We start from the raw sequence: 13,840 nt of genomic DNA on the forward strand, positions 1-13,840 counted from the left end.
CTTTAACTCAAACGATTAAAGGGGAGGAACTTTCCAATTCAAACAAGCAGCAGGCAGACTGTTGATTTGTTTTATGCAAGTCTTCCATGTGTTGTGTGACAATTACTACGCTACTGTTTCACTGCAGTCTTCAAACCCTGGGTTCTCTCTCACTTTTCGATTGGCGTATTTGAGATTCTCATCACAAGAATTAAAGCATTAATTAATTAATTCAGTTCAACACCATCGCCTCGCTATCCTCACACAGGAGCAGTCAGTTATTGATTCGGGTTTGTTATGAAGAGATGGAAAACACGATGTTGGTGCAGACTGCACACTATCTGAGCACACAGTGGACAAAGTGTCGTAGCTGAGATGGCATACACATGCATGGCTGATATGACAGCACACTCGTTTTAGTTAGAGTGTTTTATTAAGAGTTTAAATTCAGAATATCCCAACAATATGGCTCTTGGTGTTCAGGCAGTGTGTTAAATCATAGTGTGAAGGCAACAGGGTTGCAGGTACTGGCTCTCCAGACCAGGCCTTAGATCTCGGTTAAATATCTAAATCACAAAATCATGTGGTAGCCAACGAATTAATCCTGGTGACAATTTTAAAGCTTCAATTTTCTAATATCTGTATGTCTACTACAGGTGTTCAGCATTCAAATTATTAGATTCATGGGCAAATCATAAGCAATTTAATTAATTAATTTAATTAATCAATTTAGTTTACTCAATTAGTAGCCATTGGGCAGCCCTATGGCAATATTATCAACTAAAATAACAGCCTACTGTACACTTATGGTTACTGTAGGGTGAATATGAATATGAAAAACTGCTATTACCTAATTCTAAAGTGCAAGATTGTCATGCTGATGAAGCTTTTCATTGTAAAATGTAATTAGGAAGAGAGACGTGTGATTTTATTTTCTTGCTATTATCTCAGTAAGTAGTTATTATTTTATTACACTCAAATTGTTACAGTCAGATTTGATAACTACCTTTTTCATGTTGAAAAAAAAGGAATTTTTATAATGAAAACGTGACTTTTGTTTTAATATTTTGGGATAACTACTAGAAGAAACTGATCCTTGTATTTACATTACAGTATATAATGTAAATACAAAATTATTTTTGTATTTATTTATTTTTATTTACATTGTGTCAGATCTCTGAATGGTAATAGCCCATTTTACAAGTCACTTAGTCTTATCACTTAAGCAGGCTTATACATGCTTGTATAATATCCATATTTTGTAATCCTCACTGAACAATTTAAAAGGTATTCATTTTTTATTCAAAGTGCATAATATAGTTAGCATTATTTTAAAATGTGTCTGTATCAAAAAAGTAGTAAAAAGTAGTTACAGCTCTGCCCTTATCTAGTTACTGAAGAAGTCTCTGATCTGTTGGGCCCGTCTTTGCTTTAAACGAGTTGGACCAATCTGAATGCAGTGACAATGCAATTTGTTAGATCATGATTGAACTACATTCTCAGGTGTTTATCAGTAATGGCTACTCCTTGATGTGACACTTTCAACTTAAATCAGTTGATCTGTGCATGTTTGCATGGGGTATACAAAATACTCTATTGCATAGCTTTCATGACCCTCACCATTTTACCCTGTTTTGTAGCCAGAAAAAACAGACACAGTCTTTTTAGTGTGCTAGATTTAGCGCTGTATTATTGCAATCCCTATTAATGTGAATACAAATAATAACAATAAGAAACACAAAGTAGCTGCTGTTGCTTCTGTGAAGCGTGAGGAGAGAAAGGCTAATTACTTCTGAAATAATAGTACTACCATTATTGCTCCTATAGAGAGAGCAGTTCACTAATGCACCCTCCTGTGTGAAATGCAGCACACCTTTGTTTTGAACGTTGTGGTTCATACATTAGTTAACTATTTTATTTTCGGTTTCACAAAAGGTTGAGAAGGAAAACCAAGCTTGGCAAAAACAGAATTAGTAAATTAGTGATGAATCACCCTCATGCATGAATCATACACTGATAACAACCTAATTGTATTCATTATCAATACAAAAGGAAGATGCAGAAAAGTAGTGCATGGAAAAAAGACAGCGCATTGTCAGTAATTTAGAGACTCCTCCAAAATTTCACAAATCCAGTTTCAGTGGCGCTGACACCCCTGTAGGCATGACTCTCCTGAGCTCTGACAAACAAGACAAAATAGCCCTTTACTCTTTCATAATGAGAACATTTCATAAGCAAATGGAAAAGCAGAGCTGTTCACTCGTCTGTGTACAGTAGCCTTCAGTGTAAATTCAGACATGTTTAGCATACATGTTACATTAAGCTAACAGCAGACATTCACATTTTAGGATGCTGAAAGCATTTCGTGTTACTCCACTATTGCTATGATGTGCTGAAACAATCCTGTGCTGATGGAGATGACTAATGACAACAGTGTAGCTCACTGATTATATCATTTATTGTTCATTTACTCACGTAAAAGATATATTTATTATTTATGAGCAAACATAAGTGCAATCTTTTCGTTTTCAGTGATGCAAGTCAGGAATTCTGACTCATGTCTAATAATAGAAAATAACATAAGCTGAGTTAAATAATGTCAAATCTGACAATGCATGCGTCATGTACAGTATAAAACAGGGGTGGGTAATTAATTTTCCCTAAGAGGCTGCATGGAAAACTGGGACTGTTGTGGAGAACCCTGTGGATGGGCGTGGCCTTCCACAATAGTCCCTGTTATAAAACACAGACTTAGTTATTATGATCTCACCCATTGGTTAGTGAAGTACCGTAATTAAGCTTCATTGAGGCAGTTGCCATCTTTGTGTTTTGAAACAGGAGATATTGAGTAAAAGGTGTATCTGGGACACTGCACGCTAATTGGCTAAGAACTTGTCAATCATAAGTCATTAGCCAATGAGCACACCCTCCTTTCTGACACTAAATGACCAAAGCTTTATTCAAAATGACTGGAAAAAAGTCACTGAACTGGCAACCAGTAAAGAGAATAACTAGTAACTGCTGCTTTGGCTTTAGTTCTCAGAGCTCCAAATGTTTGTATCACTGACCTATACAGTGATTATCCCAGATAGTTTGTAAGATGTAGGCTAATATAAAAGTTGATGCAGCATTTAGGTGAGTTGTTGCTATAAGTAATCTTTTCATTGTAACATTGAAGTATGAATCAACATTTGGAAACAAAAAGTTCTTTCTTATCTTCTGGTAAAATGCCCACAACATGTCTGTAAAAGAATTTAAATTATCTGTCAGTGTGGTCCTTTCCAAAGAAAACCTCTGAACAGGAGCCAATTTCAGTGACTGTAATTAACTCTCATTAGGGTACAAATTTCTCCAACAGTCTGCAAACTGCAGGAGGCCATATGATGTGACACTAAAGTAGCTCCTGCACACTTCAATAAATCGTGCTGTGTAACACAAAGTGGAAAGCACAAAGTTTGAACTATAAATCAACTTTAGAAATCAACTCAAAGCGCAGCAGAGCTCAACTAATGCTGAAGCTGACAAAACAAATCTTACACTGATGAAAACTGAGCCCGATAAGCTCCCAAGACAAGTTCAAAAGTAACTTGTCACACATGTCCACCAACAGCCGGATATAGTAGTTCACAAGGTGCCCTTACCCTGGTGCCACTGAATCTTATGAGTTAAGCCCTAAGATGCTTTTTCATGTGTTTACGTTTTGATTATTTTTTGACCGCTATAGGAGGAAGATGAGAAGTTGGTTCATTGTTTACAGTTTCTTATTGTTGCTGGAGCAAACTCAGTACAGTTAGTTTTGTGTCAGCTCTGTGTTTTCGTCTTTCATGGTACTTTAAATATCAGAAAGTACTGAATTTTCCCAGGATATCAACACCTGATGGAAACAATAGTTAAGTGGTGTTCCTGTAACTATTGGTGGTACAATAGCTACATAACTATTTATGACTTTTTTCGTATAACTCCATCCATAAACCATCCATCTATTCATCCATCCCTGCTTGTTTAAAATATGATCACGTTGGCAGCATGCTAACCTGATATTTTATGTTGTCCAGTTCTTCCTGGCAGATCCCAATGGGCCAGAAACCCCTGGGGTCACTTTGGGGTCTCCCCCCAGTGGGGCTGACCCAGAAAACCTCCAAGAGGAAGTGCCCATGAGGCATCCAGATCAAAAGCATAAACCTCCTCAGCTGACTCCTTTTGACTGTGAGCACCTCACTATATGTCCAAAGTGGTGCTTATACTTGCAGATACAGACAGCTGCACACAGCATGGATGTATGTATTACTGTAGGGTCTACTTTACAATATAAAGCACCTTGAGGCGACTGATGTTGTGATTTGGCACTGTATAAATAAATTGAATTGAATTGAATGAGTATTTATAGTATTTACAGCTCTTTGAAATCTGCTTGAACTCCACCTGAAGGGTGCATGCGTTATTGGCGAAGTGTAAGCTAATATCTCATTGTCAAGTCCACATGGTCACAAAAACTTGGGATGTATCTATGGGCATTATCTGCCTCACGGTGATACTAAAACTTATGTCATTTGCACCCAAGCGGACCTTGAGATGCCTCAAAGGCTGACACCAGCAGCTCTACAAAGGAAACTCATTTCAGCTTCTACATCCATCATCCAGAAACCTCCCACCCAACACAGAGCAAGCATCCACTGCTCTCCTGCAGTGGACCATAGCCCCAGAGTTGGAGGTGCCGACTCTCACCCCAAAGTGGAAACTAACTGGAGTTCCTGTATATCGCAAACAGGATTGGGGACAAGCGGCAACAGTGACAAATTCCAGTACCCACAAAATGGACTGCACCTTTATTTTCTACTCTACTGGAGCCCTCACAGTTCTTTTTTACAACTTCCCCATTCCTAAGCACTTTTCTATTTAATATTCCCACTGTTCACCTATCACATATCCAAGGATACTTTGGCATGCAGACTGGAGCAGCCAGAGATCAAACCACCAACCTTATGATTAGTAGATGACCTGCTCTACCTCCTGAGCAGAAGCCAGAACCAAAATAGTTTTTGACTTTGCAGAGGTTTGGAGCCATCAGATCTGTCTCAGTCCTTGACACAGAGTCCCCCAAAGGACCAGGTCATGTGCCTCATCCAAGTTCACATTGTTCCTTCTTTCACACAGACATAACTACAAACGTAACAGCAGAGTGAAATCAAAGCTGAAGTTACGCAGCAAGAGCAGAGCCAATTACAAAGGTCATTTCAACAGAGATGAGTTTGAAAAGGTATTGTAAGAAAGGAAGATGTGAGTCAGATAGCTGGATAATCACAGCTTTGGCTTTCATTAAGCTGCTTTTGTAGAATGTACGTATTCAAAGGATCTATATTAGATTTGATGGTTTTAATGAAAGGATTACGTCACCCTCAAGGACAACTGTGAGGCACAAAAGTTAAAGAAGTCACCGGCTCTCACAAACAACCGGTGAGTCATTTCATGTGTTGAAACATTTCAGTCTTTAATTTATATGTATGAGTTTGAGATCATTTTGTCTGCAAACTGTGAGAGCGCCAACAGCTTTTCTGCAACAGTTTAAAACTTAAATCTTACGCCTGTACGAGTGCATCCGCGACTATGAGCAGATCAGCAAGAGCTTTAAAAGTAGAGCACATCACTGGTAAGCGGGTACATTAGGTCAGTCAGTTAGTGTTTACACCGATGAAGCCTTGCGCTGACATATCCACACTGCGGTGCTCCGTGAATCATGAAATAGATTATTAGACCTCGTTTCCTTTTCTTGTGGGTCTGAGAAAACCACGAGAATGCCTCAGGACAGACTGTATGTGCAGTAGGGAACACTGCTGACCCATCAAAGCTCATGTAAAAGCGTGATCGGCTTAGAGTGTGAAAAAAAATCTGTTTCTGTAACTCTTGAAATGCAGAGAGTGGTCATTGTTAATCTCTTTTTATTCTCTCTCATCATAACTTCCTCTGCTTGCTCGTGTTATCTCTTCCTTTGTGTGTTTGCAAATGTTAAATTGTGACCTAAAGGGATTTGCATTTTGAGAAGTATTCATATATAGTATTGCAGTGCGACTATGTTATAGAGGGAACATTTTACATCCCTTTGTGGATTACTTGTGACTTTTTTATAGGGAGTATATTTTTTGTTCCTTTATGTGTTATTAAGTTTTATGCTCTAATACAACTTTATCCTGAATGTTTGAATGAACAGTTTCATAAAAACAAAGATCTCTCGATAAACGTCTGTATAACCCACCTGAGCTTCACCTTAGATTGCTGTATATGTAGTAGCAACTGGTCACATGACCTGAGAGTGCAGGGGTAAGGCGGCTGCAAGCTCCGAAAACAAAAGGCCCAAAGCTAACGGGTGATGTCAGGGTACTGTATACTTGTGACGAATGTTTTTTTCTTTTCGTTGTGTACAGATTTAACAAATGAGATATTATGATTACAGATACAGTATGTGTAGGCAAGCTAGTGTTTGCATGCAAACCTGAAAAAGGAAGTCCAGTGAAGAACAAGCAAACTCAATACTGACCAGGCTGTGTGGTGACAAATGTGCAAGCCTGTTATTTTAAAGGAAACAGACAAAAACAAAAAAACACACCTTGCTGGCGCCGGGCAGTAGGTGCAACTTGACGTAGGGATCTGACAGCCCATTGTGGTCCATTGGCTTGAGCCCCTGTGAAAGAAAAGAAGAATCATGGTAATAAAAATGGCATTTAGCACTTCCTTTTTTTGACACTACTCCTGTTTTTGACAGTCAAATTTCCACCGGTGAAGATTTCCCAAAAATTAGGGTTCTTTAAAGGAACTCAGGGCATTGCAGGATTAAATTATATTAAACTGGAATGATTCTACACCTCTTTTTGGAGAGGATACTTTTTGAAAATTCTGAAATTTTTGGGATGTTGTCTGCAGTAACATTAAACATTTGAATTATCAGAACACTGCAGCATTTTGACTATATCACAGTCAATACCAGATTAAATCCATTTGTTTACTTTATGTCTAGTGATTCAGGTGATTGAGTGAAAGCAGGAACAGAGCTGAGATCACTTTTACCAAGCAGTAAATCAGCAACAGAATGACTCGAATCTTATTCAAACTATACTGTTTTTGCAGTCTCACCGTCCCCTGATTCATATGGTGTCATTTTGCCTATTCTTCTGCATTACCGCCACATACTGGGCCAGAGTAGATCAATGTGTCAAAAAGTGCAATGAAGTGTAAATAGACTGCACTAAAATTCATACAACCATTTGTCTGAAGGAACATTTTAAATAGTCTCAGTCTGGGAGTCTCAGGAAACTTTGAAGAGCTCTTTCGATGGAAAGTGTAAAATTCACCATACTCGATGAGACAACAAGCAACAATCCAGCAACCACTACAGTTACTTCAACTGTTTTTATTTAGGTGTGCTCAAAGTTGCTCATTCATGCTCTCAATGCTGTTGGAACATTACTGCAGTGTAAATGAAACATGGGGGGAAAGAGCCAACTAAGGGGCCATCTGTGAATACTCTGAAAGGTGCTTTTTATGGAGGTGATCCAAAAGTTTATGATTTTCTCTCCGGAAGAAAAATGATATCCACTAATCCAGTAAAAGGGACATCTCTGAATATGTTGCTAAACTAGCATGTAAAAATGCAAAATCACAAAAATGTAAAAGCTGCATGCTCTGAGGATGAGAACAGACCATGAAGACCTTTAACATGTCTTACTGAAACCTGGAAATCTGCAAAAATCTTCTGCATGCTACTTCTTACACTTCTAATCATTGCATAAAATCTGTAGTGCCTGAGCGATTCAGCGCAGTGCCACATCAGCTGGAAGGTTGCTGAGGAATGCTGAAGGGGAACTTACTAAAAAAAGAAATGTTTTATTTCTTTGAAGAGCAAATCAATGAGGCTTAGAGAGAGCAGGAGATGTAAAGGCCACTCATACAATGACCAAAGCAGGACAGCACCGCACCATGTGGGTGCCCGCTTCATGAAGTGAAAGGACCTAAAGTGTTTCCTGAATCAAAAGCGGTACGAACACAAAGAAGAAATTAAAACCTCAAGCAAGTCGTCTTTGACCTCCTCTGGAGATGGAATTGTTCACACTGCCGACTCCTCCTGAGATAAAAGTTTAAACTGAAGTCCTTGAAGTAGCTGAGCAGCAGTTTGGATATTTTTTTCAACATCAGCATCAATCGTATTCACGTTATTAGGTTTCATTAAAATCTGACCAATACACTCAGACAAATAGCAATTTTTGTGAAGAGAAGAAGGGTGGCTCAAGCCTAAATAATGCTGGATTCCATATTATTCTCATTTTTTTCAGGTTCCTCTTCTCTAGCAAACTCTCACAATTTGCAGTTTTCAGTTCTAATTTTCCACAAACTTTGGTGGACAGATCAGTGGGCTGATCTATGGGCCTTTAGAAAACATGGACACAATAAGCCTGCACGAATCCTTCATAACACAATCCACGAGCTGGTTAAAGTTTGGTTGCTGCGTTGTTGTGAGGCCTGACAGAGTACCCCCCAAGGACAGTATACATCAGACTTTCAGAGTCTGAGTGACTATCCTCATGACTAAACTGACCTTTATGTGTAAAAGGAATGGAAATCCCTTTAAAATTGAACTCTGGATTTAGTTCATAAAGTTGAGATTTACAACTGATCGAAATCGAAGCAATGGAGGTCAAGATGTCCTGGTAAAGTTTAAAAAAAGATGTATTCTTTAGCCTTAAGCTAAAAAACCACCTCACAATTTTAATCCATAACAGAAAAACAAGAAAATATCCAGACTGAACTTTGTTTAAATAAATATCAGCAAAACGTGCTTGTTTCCCACTCATTAAGCTTTAAGTTTTACTTTATTTTGTCCAAGAGAAAATGGATTAAAGCAGCAAACATCACACTTTGTCAGTGTAGCAATCATTATTAGACTGTACTTGTCTCTTAACTGGGGATTGCTTTCAGACACAGAGAAGCACACTCTACCCTCCCACAACACTGAGGTAAACAGTGAAATATCTCAGCTAGTGTCTTTGTGACACTCATAAATGTATCTATATTAATAACCCTATTCTGTGTCTTTATAACAGACTGTTTAACATTTGAGAGGAATCAAAAGTTTTACTTCTTCTATCAAATTCAGACTTTAGCCTTTTTTCTAAAATCCTTTTGTTATCTTGATGTTGCCCAGAACAATCAGCAGGAATTCTGCAGCTCATGAACTTTTAACAGTATTAACAATACAAATAAATTATTCTTTTTAATTTCATTACAAGAACAATTTAGTGCAGTCACAAATGACGTCATTACAGTTTGAATCTGCAAGGCTATTATCTCTTACTGAAAAATAAGAAAAAAGGAAGTCCAAGGTAATTTTTTTTTTAGTTTTTTGAGCTGCTCTTTCTTCTACATTTTAACGAGTAGCTCATAGGAAGGCTTATAAGCTTGATATCAGCAGTTCTGTCTGCAGTTTTCATCAATAACTAAAGGCTCTTTTGCCGTAAATTGTCCTTCCTGTAGTCGTTTAGTAATCATGCAGGAAGAAAATAAAGAGGAGTCTCTTACAAAAGTTAATCGTCTGAGATTTCTACTCATGTGAAATTATCTGTGACTCTTGAAAGAAACGATTTCACCTGTGTGATTGCCGAGCACCGGTTTATTTTAAAAAGTGTAATATTCAGTATATTACAGCTTGTTCCTGAACCATCTGAAAATGTGCTTTTTATTCCCCAGTTCTTCTGAATATCAGCTGCTTTTAATGACTTCAAGGTATACATTTCACACAAAAAAGTCTCTATATTAATGAAGTTATTAATATACAATAATTATTGTTTAACGTGTTGTTTCTGTTGTAATCAATACGGTGCAGGGTTTGCACCAAAAATAAGAGTAATGACAGATTAGAGGATGCATATGTTCATGTCAAAGACTGCTGAAAAGGCAGTGGAGGAAACGGAGAGGTCCGCAGCATCACTTCCTTTTCACTCGACCAGATGAGTCACTCGTTCACTGAGCTCGCATCTTCATTCACAGAGAAAAGTATCCGACATGCAACAACAGCTCACTGGATTTATAACCAATGATGCTAATTACCAAGACCCACTGCTTTATTCATATTAAAAATAGGAGGCCAGGCTCGGGTGAAGACAGTCCATGACTGTTAGTGTTCAAATGTGTTTTTTCTTTTTGGCATGCTGTTACTGCATTGACGGTGTGTTTGGAATCATTGTCATGCTGAAAAATAAATCTGCTGCTAATCAGATGCTTTCCAGATAGATCAAAATCTGACGTTACTTTTCTGAGTTCATAATTTCATGAGTTTTAAGAAGATCCACAACACCACAGACTGATATGTAGCCCCAAACTATGACAGTGCCTCCACCGTGTTTTACAGATGGATTCAGACACCCACTGTAGTCTCTTTCTCCTGATCTCCTCTGTACATACTGATAATGACTTACATTCAAAGTTGATTCATCTCTCCATCAGAACTGTTTCCACTGATTTTGCAGTCCAGTTGTTGTGAAGTTTGGCATACCTTAGCATTTTCTCCCTGTTTCCCTTCTTTAAGAAAAGATTGTTAGCAGCCGCTAAGCTCCTGGTGACAGATTGGCACACAATCAAAGTAGTCACAATGCTAACTTCAAGTCAAAACAAAATGTAAATGGGTGAATTAAATAACAAATAATTCACCTCTTGTACAGTTGTTATGAAAAAGGTAAATTTGCTATAACTGTTACTTGTACACAGCATTAAACATGCTAATTTCATAGCACTAAATCACTTTCGAAGCTAGCCCCAAGTGGTTGCTGAAGGAATTGCAGTTGCTTAATTTTAAAGCCTGTGGAGGTTGCTGCTTGGTTTGACATAAGAGTCTCTTAGACATCTTATGCCACATTCAAAGGCTGGTTACTCAAGTTTTTATTTAATGTTGCTCTTGGTGGATAAATGATAGAAAATAATTAAATGTAAGGTCATAAATAAATGTGTATTTTTCGGACCATAAGGCGCACCAGATTATAAGGCGCACTAAGCGAAACAAAACAGTCAGATAAGTCAAATTTTACTCAACACATTCTTCTTGCTTCCTCCACTTCCGTATCATTGATTCAGTGTTGAATTCTCTCACAGCTGCTCTATTCCCATATTGTTGCAGTATATTAATGACTAACCTCGTATTGTGGATGAATTATCTCAGTTGTTCTCCTGACTGAAGTTTGGTCCGTTTACAGCATCCTGCCATGCGACTGCATTTGTCCCTAACCATCGGGAACCCTCGCGTTAACTTTTATCGAGTGGAAAAAAGTTAGCGTTTATCCTCCAGCTTCACTGTTTATGTTATGCTAACATAGCTGTGTCGCTAGTGATCACGTAGCACATCATTATATACCAGCTAGCCCAACTTCAGTAACCCTACAAACGTCACTGCTGTTTAGTTTTCTGTCTTCATTTATGTTAGAAGTGATAGCAGAGCTGTACGTTTGAATTTTTTCAGAAATCTCTCAGTCAGAACATGCTATATCATGCTTAGGTGGAAACTAGTGAGCTAACTTCCTGCTAACTTCGTTAAACTTAATACATTCTGTTTTCATGGATGCCTGGATGTTAAACTTAATTGTTACACCTGGTAAAGCAGCAACACTGATCGTTTTTATTAAAGATGAAAGAATTTAGGCATTTTTTTCACTCTTAGTGATACCGCAGTGTTTTGGACCTGAAGTGGACGAAGTTTTGGACCCAGATTACTCTGCGAGGCTCCTGACTACGGTAGCTGTAATGCTCCGACAATCCATCAAGCAGTGCGGCTTCATAGCTTACCAAAGTCGTACTAAAAGATTTTTTGACAGATTTCTGAGCGCTGTGTACCACATAAAATCGGTTCGAGGTCAGTAAGCACAACCAGAATTCTTACATAAGGCGCACTATTGATTTTTGAGATAATTAAAAGATTTTAAGTGCGCCTTATAGTGCGGAAAATAGGGTAAACAGGGAACATGTGAAGTGAAACAGATAATAATGATCTCCAGTTTGTCTTTGCCCTGGACGTGCTTCTGAATCCCACACAAACACTCACAGTAAAGAAAGCCAGCCCGAATAATAAACCATCTTGAGTAATAAAGGACAATAAGGCTTAAAAACCCAACGGCTTAAGGATCACACAATACAAAGTTTTTATTTCTCATCTGAGTAACAATAAAGATCCCCTATCACAGAGAACAGCCATCACGCAAAGGAGAGAATACTTTATTATGAGCCTAGCACCATTATTTTAATCGTTTCCCGTCTGTGTGTTTTTTCTTTAATGGACCAAAAATGGAAAAATAAAACAAATACGATGTCTATTCTCCCACAATTATCAGGCTTAATAGAGGCACTCGGCACCAAGCCCAGCACTCAGCAGGAATTACTGGCAGCAAAATGACACACTCAACTGTGTCTCTAATAAGGCAACACTGCTGCTTTAGATCCTGCCTGTCACAGAATAGAACCATAGTGACACTAATTTCTTTAGCTGACTCTCATAAACATGTCCACATTTTGATGTGCCGGACACACTTAGTTCTCTGACATCTGAAGAACGGACGCTGAATGCCCAGACGGAATAGATTTCATTGTCTGCTGTTATAATGTAATCAGTTTAAGGGGAAAGATGAAGGAGACGAATGCTGCTTTCTTCGGGTCTTTCTCCTTTCATTACACAGACATAGATACGTCTACATAACAATTCAACATTTAATTTGTTTACGCTCCGATTGGATAAGACGTCTCTGCCTTTTGAGGATTTTGTCGTCGCTCTCGTGGTTTATTTGCTGTGACCATACTACAAAAACCGAAATGTTGCTGACAAGGTTGCTCACGTAATATGGTATTAAACTCCACTTTGTGTGGATTAGATAAATATAACTAATCCACTTTGTCAGGTTTTTACTATTATTTTTATCCTTCACTTCCATTAGGAGTATTTTTATGATGGCAAAGCTATGTATGCATAAAGGTGTCTTTAAGTGGTTGGTGAGACTATAAAATTTGTTATTTAAATGCAGTTTATTTGCCATTTACGTCTCACACATTGTATGCCTGACAATATGAGTAACTGGCATAGAGACATTTCTTTAAAAAGCAAATCATCAAAAACACAGTGACAGCACAGAAAACACTAACGGATCAGTCACGCTGACTAAAAATAGGCCCCTGTGACTACAAAAAATTAGCAGTTGCTCGGTGACTGTGATTGGCTAGTTGTTTGCTCTGCCTCTTGGAGCAAAGGTCAATTTTATGAGGCTATCACTGTAGCTAGTGGATATTCAACCCAAGATTTCTGCTTCCATTCACTCAATTACACTAGAGTAAAAATAGGACAGCAACCTACTTGTGACTAGAAAAAAAGCCCTGTTGCCTGGCGACTGCATTTTATTAGTCAAGGTGACCAACAGGTCACCCAGAAGTTGAGCGTGCAACATCCTCAACATCTGGGTGACAGCTTTTGATCTCAAAGTGATTTCACAGGTTGTTCGGTGGAAGGAAAACTGTCCAAACAGTTGTGGGACAACTCGGGCTGACTGCAAACATTCTCAGACAGACTGCAGAAGGTCTGCAAATAATCGCCTAATTTATAAGCCCTGAAATGCCAACAATCAGTCTCAGTCAGCCTGTGTAGTCTGCATCTCTTTGCAGTAGGGGACTCTACTCAACTGGTTGCCAACTCAGAAAAAAATTAAGTGCTCGACAACTATGCTTTTATTTATTTATGTCATTTTGAAATTAAATTGCTGTCGCTGTTTGAGGAGAAATTCATGTTCTGGATGGTTCTGATTTAAGTAGTTAATGTGAATTTCTGTGTACCTGGATTGCAATAGAGTTA

General features: G+C 38.3%; 1 protein-coding gene across 1 annotated transcript in view; it reads right to left on the bottom strand.

The window, feature by feature from the left end:
• The window catches only part of LOC116328474 (double C2-like domain-containing protein beta), a gene marked incomplete at its 5' end in the record, with an annotated part of 86,595 nt that overhangs the window by 49,848 nt on the left and 22,907 nt on the right, over positions 1-13,840 (bottom strand). The window contains one exon of the mRNA XM_031750277.2: positions 6,581-6,655. Within this exon, the coding sequence (XP_031606137.2) occupies positions 6,581-6,655 (75 nt within the window). The remainder of the gene's footprint in view (positions 1-6,580; positions 6,656-13,840) is intronic.

The sequence above is a fragment of the Oreochromis aureus genome, linkage group 10 (genome assembly GCF_013358895.1).
Source record: "Oreochromis aureus strain Israel breed Guangdong linkage group 10, ZZ_aureus, whole genome shotgun sequence".
In the NCBI taxonomy this organism is placed as follows: domain Eukaryota; kingdom Metazoa; phylum Chordata; class Actinopteri; order Cichliformes; family Cichlidae; genus Oreochromis; species Oreochromis aureus.